The 19,003-nt window shown below is 42.4% G+C and overlaps 1 protein-coding gene across 2 annotated transcripts in view; it reads left to right on the top strand.

Annotated features, from left to right (window-relative positions):
* LOC135517650 (contactin-associated protein-like 4) overlaps nt 1-19,003 on the top strand; it is a 189,166-nt gene that overhangs the window by 84,119 nt on the left and 86,044 nt on the right. For both annotated transcript variants that reach the window (XM_064942150.1, XM_064942151.1), the window contains exons 5-7: nt 1,951-2,160; nt 16,829-17,010; nt 18,131-18,271. In XM_064942150.1, coding sequence (XP_064798222.1) covers nt 1,951-2,160; nt 16,829-17,010; nt 18,131-18,271 — 533 coding nt within the window. The remainder of the gene's footprint in view (nt 1-1,950; nt 2,161-16,828; nt 17,011-18,130; nt 18,272-19,003) is intronic.

Raw genomic sequence — 19,003 nt, forward strand, 5'->3', positions numbered from 1 at the left:
TGCTTTGCTGTGTAAGGGCTATTTGACCAGGGAGAGTGATGGATGCTGCATCGGTTGACATGACCTCCACAATCACCCGATCTCAACCCAATTTAGATGGTTTGGGATGAGTTGAACCGCAGAGTGAAGGAAATGTAGCCAACAAGTGCTCAGCATATATGGGAACTCCTTCAAGACTGTTGGAAGAGTATGCCTCATGAAGCTGGTTGAGAGAATGTCATATATATATATACACACACACATATACAGTACATACAGTACATACATACATACATACATACATACATACATACATACATACATACATACATACATACATACATACATACATACATACATACATACATACATACTATTCAAAAGTTTGGGGTCACTTAGAAATGTCCTTGTTTTTGAAAGAAAAGCAAGGTGACGAGGCGACTCTGGGATGCTAGCCTAGCCTTCTAAGCAGAGTTGCAAAGAAAAAGCCATATCTCAGACTGGCCAATAAAAAGAAAAGATTAAGATGGGCAAAATAACACAGACACTGGTTGGGAAGCACTGGTGGCCTACCTTGGCCAAGGATGTGGCTTTATGTTTCCTCCTGCTCGGTGTGCGCCCAGTGTAAGGCTCCTTGGCACCTGCCCAGAGGGAAACTACCTTGCTCGCACCTGCCGGCGTCGGTGCGCTGCTGGAATGCGCGTCAAGGGGGGGTACTGTCACGACTTCCGCCGAAGTCGGGTCCTCTCCTTGTTCAGATGGCGCTCGGGTCCTCTCCTTGTTCAGATGGCGCTCAGCGGTCGGCCTTCTAGCCATCATCGATCCACTTTTCCATGTGTTTTGTCTTGCTTTTCCTCACACCTGGTTTCAATTCCCTCAATTACTTGTTGTATATTGAACCCTCTGTTCCCCCCCCATGTCTTTGTGTGGGATTGTTTATTGTAGTGCTTGTGCACGTACCCCGTGAGTTCACGACGGGTTATTTTTGTGCCTATTTATCTTCTTGTTCTGGATGCCGTTGGTTTTGCATAATAAATCTCCGGTTATCACCCAGTTCTGCTCTCCTGCGCCTGACTTCTCTGTCGCCAATTACGCACCCGCTGCAGTCATATTAGTGTGTAGCCCAAACCGCTCTTATGCTACAGACATTTTTTTGTGAAAAGACTGATTTTCTGTATGTGTTCTTGTCTGACAAACACCACTGTAGCTCAGCCACCTTCTATCACAGATATGGAAGACCAACATTGGCGTATGCGTTGGATTTAGACGCAGCCTATACCAAAACAGATATCTCTAGCTTAAACAGACGGATTTCATTTTATGTTATTATGCCTCAAACGGAGAAATTATTTTTTTAAACAAAAAAAAAATATAATAATAAATATGCCCAGCTCATGAGGTCCATTGATGATGTGAGGCCTCTTTTGCCTAATGGTATATCCCCCACTGTACATTTTCCAACAATATAAATAAGATCAAATATAAGATAAATGATCAAATGTGTCAGTACCCTGATATTAAAGTGTTCTTAATCACAGGTCTTCAATCATTGAAGTGGTTTGATGTGTGAGGGACAAAGGCTACCCCGCTTCATTAGAAGCAGTTAAGTATGGAGAAATTAGCTTCTTATCTGAATCTCACTCAACCAGCACACACTGGAGGCTATAATGTATAGCTAATAGCTAATGAAAATACTGAACACTCTGAATGACCACCACTTTGAGACTGAATCACCTCCTCATGCCTCTACTATTCTCTTAAGTGGTTTTAATTCAGTTATTCCAGTTGGTTTACAACTAGAACTGAAAATAATGTATGCGTTTGTCTTTCTGCTGAATATGTGGGTTGTGATATGCATTTCTACTCTCCTAGTGCAGAATCTTGCTGTAATGGAATCTCTTGTTTGCAGAGTCTGATTGTACTACATCCTACTGTAGAATCTTTACTTATGAATATGTTTTTTTTTTGCAGAGTCAGATGTGGCAAGTTTTGATGGCAGCGGCTGCTTGCTCTACAGGTTCAGCCCCAACCCAACACCAATTCGAACAGCCAAAGACAGTATCTCTCTGAAGTTCAAAACCCTGCAGAACTCTGGGACACTGATACACACAGAGGGACAACACGATCGCAGCCTCACGCTGGAGTTGCACAAAGGAACACTTTTACTCCACCTCAGAAAAGGTACAGTACTAATCACAGTACCATCCCATAATATCCGACAGCGTCTACTCTACTTTTTATGCGATGTATGGTTTTCACAGTTAGGCACGTGTTTAGTGCCAACTCAACGATTTCAGGAGATTAGCGTACTGTAGTAAAAACGATACATTGACTACTTAGTACGTACAGCACAGGAGAGCCGGAAAAGAAAGTTTGAAGTGGGGCTGAACTTCAAGTGGGTACTGTGTTGTCTGGGAGCCAGCTTGTCGAAGGCATCGACATATGCTACACCTCTTAGCAGGACCATCTGTCTATTGCATACTACACCTCCCAGCTTGCCCTCCTCCTGGCCCTCCTCCCAGCCTTGCTCAGCCTAGCGCTCCACTAGGATAGAAGGAGGGCAGGAGAGACACCTCTCTCTCTGTCTCTACAGGGAGGTTAGTGCTTAGTGCAGATCTACTTTACTGAAATTTTACGGAGCGTACAAGACAGACACACACGCACACACAGAGCACATGGAGCACACAGAGCACATGCATGCCAGCACGCACACTGTAGTGCAGATGTACTGTCAGCACATTAAGCATGTCTAATACTCTGTTGGCCTACATAGGATTGTTGAGACAGTTAAGATAATTAAGGGGCATAACAATATACTTACTGAATTATTTAGGTCAGGATACCTTGTTGCTGGATAGGGTAGTTTGCTGTATACTGTAGTTGGTTAGGATATCTAATCCCAAAACCCAATAAAGGGTCTTTACAATGATGCTCTGGTATTCATTAGTAGTGGTAGACCTAAAAATTTAACTGGACAATCTTTTTCTGGAAAGACATGATTTTCAAAATAGAAGGATGGGGAAAAGAGAAAGCAAGTGGATCTGTGCCAAAAACAGAATAAAAGGTAAAAACCAATCATCGTATATCAAACTACTTGAGAGGATCAAATTGCCTGCTGGACTAAATCAATCAAAATGGCCATAGGCTACAGTATCTATCATCGTGATTTATTTTTTTCAAATTCCATGTTCCAGTGCATTGATGACAGGCCTAACTGAAGACAGTTGTGAGACAATCTATTTGAGTGACAAAGATGTTTGAGCATTTCATTTCTGGTGGAAGTAGATACTTACACACCTGGATAGGCAGGCACTCTTGTCTGAGCATAGTGTGGACATTTCAAAAGTCTGTTTGTAGGAGTTTATACCCATTTGTGATTTAACATTTATTTGACCAGGTTTTCCCATTGAGGTCAAAATACCTCCTCCATATATCTCTTCCAACAATAGCTTATAGGCACTCCCTCTAGGCAGTTCTAGGTTAGGTTCACTCTCTAGAGCAGGGCAAAGGCCGGCCCAGGGACCTGATTCCGACGACCTGATTCAAAAAGAATTTGCGATTAGTCATGTTTTGAAAAACGTATTTTGTCATTCAAATTAAAAAGCTTTGATTTAACTCCCACCGCTTGTGGGACATTTATTTTGAAGGCCCGTATGAATAACAACTGCACGAGGACAGACAGTGACTGTCAGGCTGACGCACACGTCAACGTTACAAATGGCGGCTAGCTCGAACTTGTGCAAAAGAATTTCAAAGAAAAGGAAAGTAGACAATGAATGTAGGGTGTCCCAGAAAGAGTGGACATCAAAATATTTATTGAGGTATCAGGGAAAGCTGTGTGCCTAGTGTGCAAAGAGAGCATCGCTGTCTTGAAAGACTACAACTTGTCAAGACACTTCCAGACGAAGCGTGCAGAGAGATATAAGGATATGTCTTCTGAGCAGGGGGCAGGTGGATCGAAAGAGTTGCTTTCTCAGTTGCAAAAGCAGCGAGGACTTTTCACAAAACTGCATTCAGCAAACAACGGAATTGCGAGAGCTCGCTATGTACCACAAATTTTCTAAACATAGCAAGCCATTCGATGAGGGTGAATTTATTAAAGAATGTTTAATTGACTCTGGAGCAATACTTTGCCCTGACAAGAAAGAGCTGTTTGAAAATGTTTCCCTGTCAAGACTAACATTGACACGGCGTGTTGAGGACATGGCAGAGAATATGGAACAACAGTTGAAAGACAAGGTAAAGGATTTCACCTATTTCTCCTGGGCCCTGGATGAGAGCAGTGATGCACGCGACACGGCGCAGTTGTTGATATTATTACGAGGCATAACCCCAGAGACTTTGAAATTACAGAGGAGCTTGCCTCAGTGCAGTCAATGAAATGGGGAAATATTTGTTGGAGGAAGTTAATAAGTGTGTGGCAAAGCTGGAACTGAGTTTTAAAAAGTTATCCAGTGTGACCACTGATTGGTGCCCAACCTTGACAGGAAAAAACATTGGCTTTTTGAAAAGGATATAAGATCAAGTAGCTGAGTTGAACCCAGATCAGAAAATTATTTTCTTGCATTATTCATCAGGAGGTGCTCTGTAAATGTGTTCTGAAAATAAGCCATGTTGTGGATACAGTCACTAAAGTGATACACTTCATAAGAGCAAAATCTTTAAACCACAGGCAGTTTGTCTCACTGTTTGAAGAGACAGAGTCGGGTCATGCAGATCTCCTCTACCACACAAACACGAGATGGCTGAGTTTGAGGAAATTGCTTAAAAGGGTGTGGGACCTGAAGTCGGAGATTGCTGAGTTTTTGCAAATGAAAGGAAAATATGTGGATTTCCCTCAACTGCAAGATAAAAATGGTTGGCTGATTTTGCCTTCTCCGTGGACATCATGGCCCTCATGAATGAACAGAATTCCAAACTACAAGTGAAGGGCCTTTTTGCACATCAGATGTACAGCCTTGTCAAAGCCTTCAAGGGAAATTTACCTGCAACTTGAGCTTATCGATCTTCAGTCTCATACATAGTCTCATACATTGATTGGAGAACTATTCAAAACAATGTCACTGACGAGGTTCTATGCATCTCTCGATGACTTTCCTAAGATTAGGAGATGCTCAGAAGATGTTTGTACTGTTTGGGTCAACCTACGTATGTGAACAGACATGTTCAGTGATGAAATATAAGAAGTCAAGGCACAGATCATCTCTTACTGACTCTCACCTCTCAGCAATCCTGCGCATAGGGACGTCAGAAACTATACCTGACTTCACCGCTCTAGTCAATGCCCATCAGAGACTTCACTCCTCACACTGATTGAGAAGTTTAAATGTAATGTTGAGCTCTCTCTCTCTCTCTCTCTCTCTCGTGTTTTTGTGCATACCTCTTAACAAGAGTTCGGTCCGTGGTGCTGAATGCTTTTCCCTCTGTGTAGTTCATTGCATGTTTAATAATGAAAATACCTACCAAAAGGAGAACACCGATGTGGTTTATTTCTGTGCTTGTTAAAAAAAGTTAAATAAGTAGCCTATCTGGACGTGATTTCCAGTAGATATATCTGTCAACACAGTCATACACATGATGTATACTCCTGTAATATGATTCTGGCCCACGATGGCAAAAAAATATATTCTAATGTGGTCCTCCATGGAAAATAATTGCCCAGGCCTGCTCTAGAGCCTAGAGTCTACGTATTGCCTTTTCTGTTCCATCTTAGAGCCCTGCCACCTGCTCGCCCCCCGACACCTCTCCAACAAACTGAATTCAAACTGAATTCAAACTGAATTCCCTCAACAGCAGTTTCATTTCCCCTGCAATCGCTGTTTTCCTCTCCACCATGTGATTGAATCGAGCTGATTGTCAACGTGCTGACAGTAAACCGCAGTTCAGCTCTGTCATTTGAAAGGAAAGCTCAGAGGGAGAAAATTAAAACCATCCGTCGTTTATGACGGGACGAGAGATTACATGTTATTCTGCTTATCCTGACATGGACCGGCGCTGACAAAAGCAATGCGTCTCCAACTCAATCAAAGTGCTTGTCTGAAACGCACTCCATCTCCGTATTTGACGTCACTTCACTGTTTTCCTCTTTCCCTCTTGTCATTCATCAGGCTTTTTCACATTTGTATCCCAATCCTTACCCCTCTCTCCCTCCCCCTCTCTCTCTTTTCAATTTGCTTCTCATGCAGTAATTTGCCATTTGCAGTTGTATCCTCTCTGTCTGCTCTGTCTGTCTCTGCTACTCTTCCTCTCCGTGCCACCCCACCCCTGACATGAATGTAACGTTGCGTCTATTTCGTCCGTGTGCTGCTTGCTCTGCTTGATATCAATGCTGGGTCAAATTGGCACGATCTCTTGAAATACAGCATGATTTCATTTGACACAGGTGCTCTCTTCTGTTCTCTGTCTGTATCTCTGTCTGTCTGTCTGTCTGTCTGCCTGTCTACCTGTCTCTCTCTGGGCCTTGCAGTTTGTAGACTGTGTAATTTAGGTCAGTACCTCTGACTGTGTGTTAGCCCTGAAGCTATGGTGCAAACAGCCATTTTACACGCATTAAATCCTGAAATGAAACAGTCCCAATACAGGAAAGCATTGAGATTGAGTCCTCTATACAGGATGGTAAAAGTGCCTTGAAAGCATCAGACATCCAATATGCCATTAGTAACTGGAGCATACTGTACCTCTCGTACCCACAACGCTGATGTATGTCACAATATTACAATAACAATGTCGAGGAGACGGAGATGGTTATCTGGGGGATTGTCCTCTCCTCTCTCTACTACTATAACGGGTGTCATTCCCCTGTCAAGACGCTTTCTCTGCACAGTTTCTGTTATCGTGATGGCTAGCTTGAAGTGAAACGCTATAGTCGCCTTGTGGAGTCCCCCAAATGACACCCTATTCCCTATAGTGCACACTGCCCAATGGGCGCTGGTCAAAAGTAGTGCACTATATAGGTGATAGGGTGCCATTTGAGACGCGCCGCCCCGTGTTCTTTCGCTTTGAGGTAATCAGCGAGTGCCGTTTGTCAGAGTAGTTTTCACCACAAAGGGCCTTGTCATGGCTGTGTGAGGTAGTGTGAGGAGGGATGGCAGGCCATTCTTTCTCCATCCACTCCTCAGTGGATTGGGAAAGGAGAGATTTACAGTGCTGTAGGGACACACTGCACTTTAAAGCTGTTACTAAACTGGCTCTGGAAGAAACCCGCATTTAGAACTTGTAGAAAACATGTGCTACTACTATAGCACCAACTTCATCTGCTCTGTGAGTTACATTCAAACGCACGCTCAAACAAACACATGTTCATACTGTACAGCTTCATTGTGAAATTCCATAAACCCCTACATACCAGTTGTTGAGGGAAACAACCAAACCACTCTCGCGCCTTACATCATGCCCATACAGACATCAAAACACTCAAATACAGTATCCATGTACGAGTGCACACATACACACAGTGTCAACGAAGCTCTGGAAAAGGCTTTTCATGAGTCAACACTGTGCAGCCAACATGAACCAAGGCTGCAGTGCTCACATTGAAAAACATAGGCAGTTCCACGACCAAGGCACAGGCAGACAGTCACAAGCTGTTTGCAGCCACTTCGCAGCCCGTGCGTGAAAATGAATGAAACGAATGGGCTTGCCAAGATTTATGTCCAGTATCCAAAACCATTCCATTTCCTTTGTAGTTTACATTCATCAAAATGTCGGTGTATATTGTGCCCCACTGGCTCATATTTCATCCCAAAATCTTAACTGTCATCTGTAATATTTATTGGATGCAAATATACGAGGGTCATTGTGACCTGCTCCAGTGCATTCTGGATGTGGGGTGGTGATTGTATCCAACCGAGTTACAAATATGTCAGCCGTAAATATTGTAAGGGTACTGTAAATGCGTAGAGGTATATTAAGGGTTGTTTTGTGAACTAAAATCTAAAAGTGTTTTGCTCTGGCCAATTTAAGGAGTCTTTGGTACATTATTGGACTAGCCTATACTCCAAAAGGAAGCACATTTGAGTAATCCCCTTTGAGTGTGGACTGCCTTATTATGCATATTTTACCTTTATTTTACTAGGCAAGTCAGTTAAGAACAAATTGTTATTGTCAATGACGGCCTTGGAACAGTGGGTTAACTGCCTGTTCAGGGGCAGAATGACAGATTTGTACTTTGTCAGCTCAGGGATTCGAACTTGCAACCTTTCAGTTACTAGTCCAACGCTCTAACCACTAGGCTACCCTGCCACCCCGATAGATTGGTTACTTATGTTAGCTAAAAAAAAATGTCTATCCACCAGTCTGGGACAGAATGTACAGCTCTAGGTCACGTGTTAAACTCATTCCACCCGAGTACCGGCAGGTTTTTGCTCCACACTTGTACTTGATCGATTAATTAAGGTCACTAATTAGTGAGGAACTCCCCTCGCCAAGTTGTCTAGGTCTTAATTGAAAGGAAAAAGCAAAAACCTGCAGAAACTCAGCCCTCTGTGGAATGAGTTTGAGATTTCAGGTATCCCAAATGAAGCACTGGGTAGCAGCAGGAATGGGGTTGGAGAGCCCATGGCACATGGAGTTTGAGCGGAATATCACCTGTTGCTTAGCGAGAGCATCCTCCTCAAACAGTGGTTGATGCATGGAGTGAAATAAGTGTTTTTAGATTCATTTCTCAGCTGCTCATATATCAAGCACATGCTCCGCTATCAAACCGAAGTAGCCTACCCCGGCATCATTGAAAAACAGACCGGGAAAGTGTGCTCCACACATTCCCTATTCGAGTGCATACAGATGACATGTCATCTTGCCCCCCCCCCCCTACCTCTGTTCTTGCTCATTTGATCGTTGAGACTTTCTAAATATAAACTAATTTGACATATTACTAAAGACAATATTACATTGAGAATAGTCTGAAGGATGAAAATATGTTCACTTGACGAGAGAACAGCTGTGCAGCCTGAGGCAAGGGACACAGTGCAAGCTTTTTGTTGTTGTTGTTGTTGTTGGTTCTCAAATGATCAATAGCCTATGGTCGGATGATGCAGCCCATATATGTTTGGAATTCTAAGGTTTGTATCAACTAAAGCTGCTAAATATCTCTGAATCTAGTATATATGACCTGTTTCAAATGATCACTTTTATGTTCAACATAGCCACTATATATGCAAACTCGCTCTGAATTGGGGAAAAATATCCTTTTTATTTTATTCAGCTATGTCAAATTCTATTCTTCTTACTATAAAATCATATAATATAAAATAATGGCATGAGACTTATAAGCATATCTTGTCAGCTAAATGAACAAGCCTACATCCTATGGCATGGAACAAAATTGCATTTTTGCCCCCCCCCCCCAGTTTTATCATTGGAATCTGATACAAAACGAGGCAACTGTGTGCTTTAGGACCATGCGGATGCCTCCGAGTGGTCGGGTAGGCTGTCTGGAGTGTTTATCCTTCAAAAAAAAAAAGAATTATATCAATGTAATTGTCTGCATAATTTCCAATCCCACATATATGTCACGCCCTGATCTGTTTCACCTGTCCTTGTGATTGTCTCCACCCTCTCCAGGTGTTGCTTATTTTCCCCAGTGTATTTAAAGCTGTCTCTCTGTGCCAGTTCGTCTTGTATGTTTCCAAGTAAACCAGCGTTTTTGCCGTTCTCCTGCTTTTTGCATTCTCCTTTTTCTAGTCCTCCTGGTTTTGACCCTTGCCTGTTTCTGGACTCTGTACCTGCCTGCCTGACCATTCTGCCTGCCTTGGCCTCGAGCCTGCCTGCCACTCTGTACCTCCTGGACTCTGATCTGGTTTTGACCTTTTTGTCTGTCTATGACCATTCTCCTGCCTACGCCTTAGGATTAATAAACATTGTAAGACTCCAACCATCTGCCTTCTGTGCCTGCATTTGGATCTCGCCCTTTTGTAAATCTATATTATTTAAAATATATTTTCCTTAGTTATCTTCCCCAAATCCTAGCTCAGTGTCTGCTGTATCCTCAATATAATGTAAATATATTTTAGTTTATTATTGCCCCTAACCCTACCACCCCTCCCCTAACCCTACTACCCCTCCCCTAATTGGAGTAAATTAATGGATAGACAATTCTTAGGCTTCTACATCCAGCTTATACATACTCTATACATACTCTATTTTACAGACAGGATATTTTACATTAGTTATCTTTTGTTTGTTTTTAGTCCCAGCCTTCATCTGGTTTAAACATCTCTTGAGACTATCTCTCTCATCATTACTCAATCCCTAGGTTTACAGCCAATGTACTCACATCCTACCTTACCTTTGTCTGTACACTATGCCTTGAATCTATTCTATCGTGCCCAGAAACCTGCTCTTTTTACTCTCTGTTCCGAACGTGTTAGATGGCCAGTTCGTATAGCCTTTAGCCGTACCCTTATCCTACTTCTCCTCTGCTCCTCTGGTGATGTGGAGGTTAATCCAGTCCTGCAGTGCCTAGCTCCACTCCCACCCCCCAGGTGCTCTCATTTGTTGACTTCTGTAACTGTAAAAGCCTTGGTTTCATGCATGTTAACACTAGAAGCCTACTCCCAAAGTTTGTTTTACTCACTGCTTTAGCACACTCTGCCAAACCAGATGTCTTAGCCGTGTCTGAATCCTGGCTTAGGAAAACTACCAAAAAACCCTGAAATCTCCATCGCTAACTATGTTTTCTGCCAAGATAGAACTGCCAAAGGGGGCGGTGTTGCAATCTACTGCAAAGATAGTAATACAGAACTCTGCAGGCTAAGTCTGTATCCTAACAATTTGAGTTTCTAAAAATGCACCTTTCCAGAAACAAGTCTCTCACTGTTGCCGCTTGCTATAGACCTCCCTCTGCCCCCAGCTGTGCCCTCGATACCATATGTGAATTGATTGCCCCCCATCTATCCTCTGAGCTTGCGCTATTAGGTGACCTAAACTTGGACATGCTTAACACCCCGGCCATCCTACAATCTAAGCTTGATGCCCTCAATCTCACACAAATTATCAATGAACCTACCAGGTACAACCCCAAATCAGTAAACACGGGCACCCTCATAGATGTCATCCTAACTAACTCGCCCTCCAAATACACCTCTGCTGTTTTCAATCAAGATCTCAGTGATCACTGCCTCATTGCCTGCATCCGTAATGGGTCTGCAACCAAACGACCACCCCTCATCACTGTCAAACGCTCCCTGAAACACTTCTGCGAGTAGGCCTTTAAAATCGACCTGGCCGGGGTATCCTGGAATGACATTGACCTCATCCCGTCAGTAGATGATGCCTGGCTATTCTTTAAAAGTGCCTTCCTCAAGATCTTAAATAAGCATGCCCCTCTCAATAAGCATGCCCCTCTCACTCCAGATGTGTCTGCCCTCATCGAATAGTCCCCATGATGTGCAAATTTTCTGGGAAGTTAGGAACAAATATACACAGGCAGGTAGAAAAGCTAAGACAAGCTTTTTCAATCAAAAATTTGCATCCTGTAGTAGTAACTCAAAAAAGTTATGAGACACTGTAAAGTCCATGGAGAATAAGAGCACCTCCTCCCAGCTGCCCACTGCTCTAAGGCTAGGAAACACTGTCACCACCGATAAATCCACTATAATTGAGAATTTCAATAAGCATTTCTCTACGGCTGGCCATGCTTTCCATATGTCTACCCCTACCCCGTTCAACTGCCTGGCACCCTCCACAGCAACTCTCCAAAGCCCCCACCATTTCTCCTTTACCCAAATCCAGATAGCTGATGTTTTGAAAGAGCTGCAAAATCTGGACCCCTATCTGGACCCTCTCTATATAACTTATCTGCCGAAATTGTTGCAACCCCTATTACTAGCCTGTTCTACTCTCTTTCGTATCGTCTGAGATGCCCAAATATTGCAAAGCTGCCGCGGTAATCCCCCTCTTCAAAGGGGGTGACACTCTAGACCCAAACTGCTACAGACCTATATCTATCCTACCCTGTCTTTCTAAGGTCTTCGAAAGCCAAGTTAACAAACAGATTACTGACAATTTCGAATCCCACCATACCTTCTCCGCTATGCAATCTGGTTTCAGAGCTGGTCATGGGTGCACCTCAGCCACGCTCAAGGTTCTAAACGACATCATAACCGCCATCTATAAGAGACATTACTGTGCAGCCGTATTCATCGACCTGGCCAAGGCTTTCGACTCTGTCAATCACAACATTCTTATTGGCAGACTCGAAAGCCTTGGTTTCTCAAATGATTGTCTCGCCTGTTTTACCAACTACTTCTCAGACAGAGTTCAGTGTGTCAAATCAGAGGGCCTGTTGTCTGGACCTCTATGGGTGTGCCACAGGGTTCAATTCTCGGGCCGACTCTCTTTCCTGTATACATCAATTATGTTGTTTTTGCTGCTGGTGATTCTCTGATCCACCTCTACGCAGACGACACCATTCTGTATCCTTCTGGCCCCTCCTTGGACACTGTGTTAACTAACCTCCAGACGAGCTTCAATGCCATACAACTCTCATTCCGTGGCGTCCAACTGCTCTTAAACATAAGTAAAACTAAATGCATGCTATTCAATCGTTCACTGCCCGCACCTGCTCGCCCGTCCCGCATCACTACTCTGGACGGCTCTGATTTAGAATACGTGGACAACTACAAATACCTGGGTGTCTGGTTAGACTGTAAACTCTCCTTCCAGACTCTCCAATCCAAAATTAAATCTAGAATTGGCTTCTTATATCGCAGCAAAGCATCCTTCACTCATGCTGCCAAACATACCCTCATAAAACTGACGATCCTACCGATCCTCGACTTTGGTGATGTCATCTATAAAATAGCCTCCAACACTCTACTCAACAAACTGGATGCAGTCTATCACAGTGCCATCCGTTTTGTCACCAAAGCCCCATACACTACCCACCATTGTGACCTGTACGCTCTCGTTTGTTGGTCCTCGCTTCATACTCGTCGCCAATACCCACTGGCTACAGGTTATCTACAAGTCTCTGCTAGGTAAAGCCCCGCCTTATCTCAGCTCACTGGTCACCATAGCAGCACCCACTCATAGCACGCGCTGCATCTGGTATATCTCACTGGTCACCCCAAAAGCCAATTCCTCCTTTGGTCGTCTTTCCTCCCAGTTCTCTGCTGCCCATGACTGGAACGAATTGCAAAAATCTCTGAAGCTGGAGACTCACATCTCCCTCACTAGCTTTAAGCAACAGCTGTCAGAGCAGCTTACAGATCACTGCACCTCTACATAGCCCATCTGAACAGCCCATCTATCTACCTACCTCATCCCCATACGGGTATTTATTTATTTTGCTCCTTTGCACCCCAGTATCTCTACTTGCACATTCATCTTCTGCCGATCTACCATTCCAGTGTTTAATTGCTATATTGTAATTACTTCGCCACCATGGCCTATTTATTTCCTTAACTTACCTCCTTTGCACTCACTGTACATATACTTTTTGTTTTCTTTTGTTCTACTGTATTATTGACTGTATGTTTTGTTATGTGTAACTCTGTGTTGTTGTATGTGTCGAATTGCTACGCTTTATCTTGGCCAGGTCGCAGTTGCAAATCAGAACTTGTTCTCAACTAGCCTACCTGGTATAATAAAGATGAAATTAAAAAATACCCTCAACCCCTACCATCTATCTCTGAAGATCATCCAGTTTTGATTTCTATCTGCCATATATTTTTCCACTGTGTTGTGACGGCTCACAAAAATTCTGCACCTTTCTATTCTCATAGTTTCTACTGATTGTAAATTAAAGAGACAACATTTTGCTAAGAGTATTATATTATTGATCGATTGACTTTGACTTTTCAAATCACCCAACTGTGCCATTTGCAAAATTAGCTCCAAGTAAATGTTTCAGTTTTTCAGCCATTCCTGAACCTGCGACCAAAACCAAGTTTCATATGGGAAGAACCAAAAGAAGTGATCTAATGATTCTGCAGAGCTGCGATGGTTGTATCCTTCATGTATTCTATTGGTTGCAAGAATTTTGTATAATTAAAGTGAAAAAATTTTTTTTTTGCAACGTGTATGGTGCAGCTGTCAATTTTTTGGCCCTTAAATAAAACTATTATACTTTTTTATTTTTCACAATTTTCTATAGCCAATTTTTGTATTTAATACAGGGCCGACAGACAAGTTCCTTACCTTTTTCCCCTTTCCACTTGCCTCCTCCATTTTTGCGGTAATGCTGCCATCAGTTGGTTGTAATTTTGAGACCGTCAGTCATTTTTTGAGACCGGCAGTCTATAAACCTAAGTCACAGCAATTATATGACAACAAGCCTTGCCCTCATCATTCTTAATGACTTTAACCTTTCTGTCAATGATACATGTAGACCAGAGGAGGCTGGTGGGAGGAGCCCATCCTCCTATAGCTCCTTCCACCAGCATCTGGTGTAGACCTGCAGGATTATTTTCCTGCTGTAGCAAACTGTATCTAATTAAGATCCTACATCTGAATTTGAGCCAATTTGCTACAGCAGGAACATAATCATGCAGCAACAGGAAATTGTAATTATTATGTGGATTATAATTAATGGACAATTGTGTAGGTGTTGATGATACATTTTTAGTTGGGGCAAATCAAGTCTGACATTTGTAAGTGGAAATTACAAACTTTAGAAGCCTTTTAGAAACACAAACACACTACAAGTTTGCATTTCCTGCTTTGCAGGACCATTCTCAGCAACAAAATATCAAATTAAGATCCTACATCTCTAGATATTATTATTTATTGCCCTAATTGGTAATCTGATTTAAAGTTGCAGCAAACGACGGTAACATAATTGCATAAATACAATTAAATTATGCTCTTTTCAGTCTGTCCCCCTGAGTATTCCAGTTTATTCTCCAGCAAATATAATGACATTTAAATAAACCAGATCTTTCAGACACAAAGCATTCGCTACCCCGTCAACGGAGAGTTATGGATTTTATGGTTGCCTCTTTATATAAGAGCTCTGTATTTCCTTGGTCAACAGCAGACATATACAGGTAACTGATAAAATAATGGAAACAATTGAGTAAATGAGGGATACAAAGTATATTGAATGCATGTGCTTCCACACAGGTGTGGTTCCTGAGTTGATTAAGCAATTAACATCCCATTATGCTTAGGGTTATTATTTTGGCCATTATTTTGGCTACCATGGCTATGCCCCCATAGGATGACAATGCCCCCATCCACAGGACACGAGTGGTACCCGAATGATTTGATGAGCAGGAAAACGATGTTAACCAATAAAACAATTTAACCCTTACGGGACATTCTGGAGCAGTGCCCGAGAAAGCGTTTTCCCATCAACAAAATTCTGGAATTTCTCTTTGAAAAATGGTTTCTCATCCACCCCAATAGAGTTCCAGACACTTGTAGAATCTATGCCAAGGTGCATTTAAGCTTTTCTGGCTTGTGGGGGCCCAACACCCTATTAAGACACTTTATGTTGATGTTTCCTTTATTTTGGCACCTATCTGAACATAAAAAAGGCTGTTTTCAGATGGCCGTCTCAACAAATGATTTTTTGTAGAATATATAATATGTAGAAAGATGCTGTACCTTGCTGTGCACTCGTTGTCATCTATTTTTCTATTTCTATTCCCAAAATGTCTTCTTTAACATCACTGTGCCCGAGCAGATGTTCACCAGCATGGTTTATTTAAATGTTGTGTCTCAAATGGGTCTTGGTCAAAAGGGTACCATTTGGGATGTATCCTGGGTTTTGGAAGTCTTGTTTATAACAGCACTGCTCTTAATTACAAAGTTATCCGTGCTTAGATCTTGACACTGTGAGATAGCGACAACCTCGTCCAATCTTACCCTCTGAAAGATTGATCACGAGGAGAGTTGTTAAAGTTTGACACCAGAGTAAAATAATGTGTTTTTAAGACTCTAACTCTGCCACAAGACTCCTCCCTCACATCTGCTCATGGGGATTAGTTGTGGGCCTTAGAGCACCCTACTCCCTATGTACAGTAGTGCACTACTTTTGACCAGAGCTCTATTGGCCCTGGTCAAACGTAATGCCCTAAATAGGGAATAGGGCTATTTGGGAGGCACCCTAGGTATAGGCCACACTGCCTTGGTGGCGGAATAAGTTTGCAGCTCAGTTAATCAATACCAATAAACTGATATTTATTTGTTTGTGAGGCTCGCCCTCAAAACCTCTTCATCGTGCCCCATCCCAATCTCTTCTCAACTAATCTGACATCATACAAATAGCATCTACATAATTAATGTGTTAAAGTGACACACATTCGTAATTTCCAGAGGTCTGTGCAGCATGCAATCTCTGTTAATGATGTTGTTGCACCCTATTCCTTATGCAGAGCACGTGTTTTATGGGCTCTGGTCAAAATTAGTGCACTGTGTAGGGACTCGGGCGCACAAAAATCTCCTGTCTGGGGTTCAATTAACTGTCTATTGTAGTTTAAAACATTAAAACACTGAGCAGTCAAGATCTTTGCACTATCCAACTGTTTTTCCCTGAGTCACTTCGGTTGACTGCTTGGAAGTCATGTTGCTTGATAGATTGAGTAGTTGACTGGCGCCTCTCTTACTGCTATTTGTATCTCTTGAATATTTCAGTATGTGGTGACCTAAACACTGAAAACCAGTTGTTGCTTGTGGCACTTTACCTGGGAGGGCGAGCTCATATTAATAGCTGGAATGGTATCAAACACATCAAAAACATGGTTTCCATGTGTACGATACCATTCTGTTTGTTCCATTCCAGTCATAACTATGAACCATCCTCCCCTCACCAGCCTCCACTGCTGGAAACATTCCTTCTTCTAGCATTGCTTGTCCTAGAAAGGAGAACACTTTCACTTCTACCAGACTCTGTGTTGTATTCTAGGTAAAGGTGCCTCTCCTGGTCCTGAGAGCCACACGGTCGTGTCACTGGGTAGTCTTCTAGATGACCTGCACTGGCACAATGTAGCCATCGAGCGTGTTAGCGGCCATGTCAACTTCACTGTGGATAAAAGCACTCAGCAGATCCAGGTCCCTGCAGAACTCAGTCCTTTTGAGATAAACGAGGTGTGTTGTATGTGACCTGTTCCTCAAATCATTCCACAGATACAAACACACACACACACACACACACACACACACACACACACACACACACACACACACACACACACACACACACACACACACACACACACACACACACACACACACACACACACACACACACACACACACACACAGCCATTCCTGCATTCTCTCATGCTCTCCCAAATAGCATGCTCCATTTGTCTGCAACAGATGTGCTCACAGATACTGTACAATGTACACACACAGGGGAGACACACACACAAACAATAACACCTATATGTTTTAGTAATAGAGTTATAGCTTTCTATAACGGATGTCTAATAGCCACTGAATTCCCTACAAGAGTGATTCATCCAAGGCCGTACAAAATAATATTCTAATCAATAACAGTCAAATTACCAAATTGCCCTCAAGTGGCCTCATGGGAGGAATGTTAACATTTTTCATAATTATTTTATCTTTATGCCCAAAATCCACTATTTCTATGTCAAACAGTTTTGTTATATTTGTCTTCTGTGATGTATATAAAGTGTAAAATTGGGATTCAAACTCAAAGTTGAATACATTTCAGCTCTATCTGATATGGTGCAGGTATCTTCCTTCTTTAAGCCCATAACCATGTGTGTGAGGTGTAGATTTTTGTTTCAAAGTAGATTTGTTTAAGACTACCAAGAAACACTCTGCGTGCCCCTGATTTAGCCCATTTCTGTTAAAGGTTAACCCGACCTCCATATAATATTTCTAGACTGTTTTCAATAAATGGGAGTAGGAAATCATTTTCTATTGAAATTGAAGCACAATTCACTTCTGGTCATAGTCTATGTAAGACCTACTGAGACAGTTATGTGTACAGTGCCATTGTTGACCCTACCTAAATACACAACATCTGATAATTATTTCACTTTACTTTAATGTGATAGTGACTTACTTTACTTGGCCTTTTATTACTTCCTAAATATCGGTCATTGATGAACCACTTCCAATCCTATTCTATCACCACTAGTTCAAGCATGTTCCTATGTCATAGTCGCTTGTCATGATAATGTAGGTAAGAACATTTTAGAATGTTAACATTGGCTGAATGTTCTTTCACAAGATAAGCTTTGGTGGCGTCCAGTGCCATGGAACACAGATGGTTCTGTCCAGGAGGAACTTCCATGGGTGTCTTGAGAACCTTCTCTGGAATGAGGTGAACGTCAATGATCTGGCCAAGCAGCGCCAGAAGGTCTCCATCACGGTATGTTACCTCAGCCTTGGTCGTATAGTGCAGTGTTTCCCAACTCCAGTCCTCCAGTACCCCCAACAGCACACATTTTGTTATAGCCCCGGAGAAGCACACCTGATTCAATTTGTCAACTAATCATCAAGCTCTCATTGAGTTTGTCTGAGGCTACAACAAAAATGTGTGTTGTTGGAGGTTCTGGTATAGTGCACATCAGAAAAAAGTTTTCAGGTGTGCACTAGTTCAGGTAGTCCCTTCCTGTTTAAAATCCGTTTTCATCTGTTTGGTATTTAGAGAATACGACCCTGGGGAACTTTGGATGGTTTGTACGGTGCGTATCCTCTGACCTGGTTTCAAGTAGTATTTGTTTTCTTTCAAATACAGTAGTTGACCTTGATTGAGTTTGACTGGCTGTGACAATAGAACAAGTGGAATAGTCCAAAACTGCAAATGTATTTAAAAAATAACAGATATTTGAGCCCAGGTCAGTTTCTGTGTGGTGATGTATATATTGAGCTGTATTTTTTGCAGTTGCATTGGAAAATAACAAACATCTTCAACTGTTTGAGGTTTGGAAGGTGCTTGCACCCTGCTTTAACCTGACAAAGAGTTGTGTATATACTGGACAGCTGTTGTAGTCAACACTAGGGCTGGCACCCCCCAAGAAAGCTAACAGCTGACTGAAGACGGGACGGTCAGGTATTTTTGCGGTTGAGTCTATTTCTGCCGTAACATGGACTCTTAACA

Source organism: Oncorhynchus masou, chromosome 28 (genome assembly GCF_036934945.1).
Source record: "Oncorhynchus masou masou isolate Uvic2021 chromosome 28, UVic_Omas_1.1, whole genome shotgun sequence".
In the NCBI taxonomy this organism is placed as follows: Eukaryota; Metazoa; Chordata; class Actinopteri; order Salmoniformes; family Salmonidae; genus Oncorhynchus; species Oncorhynchus masou.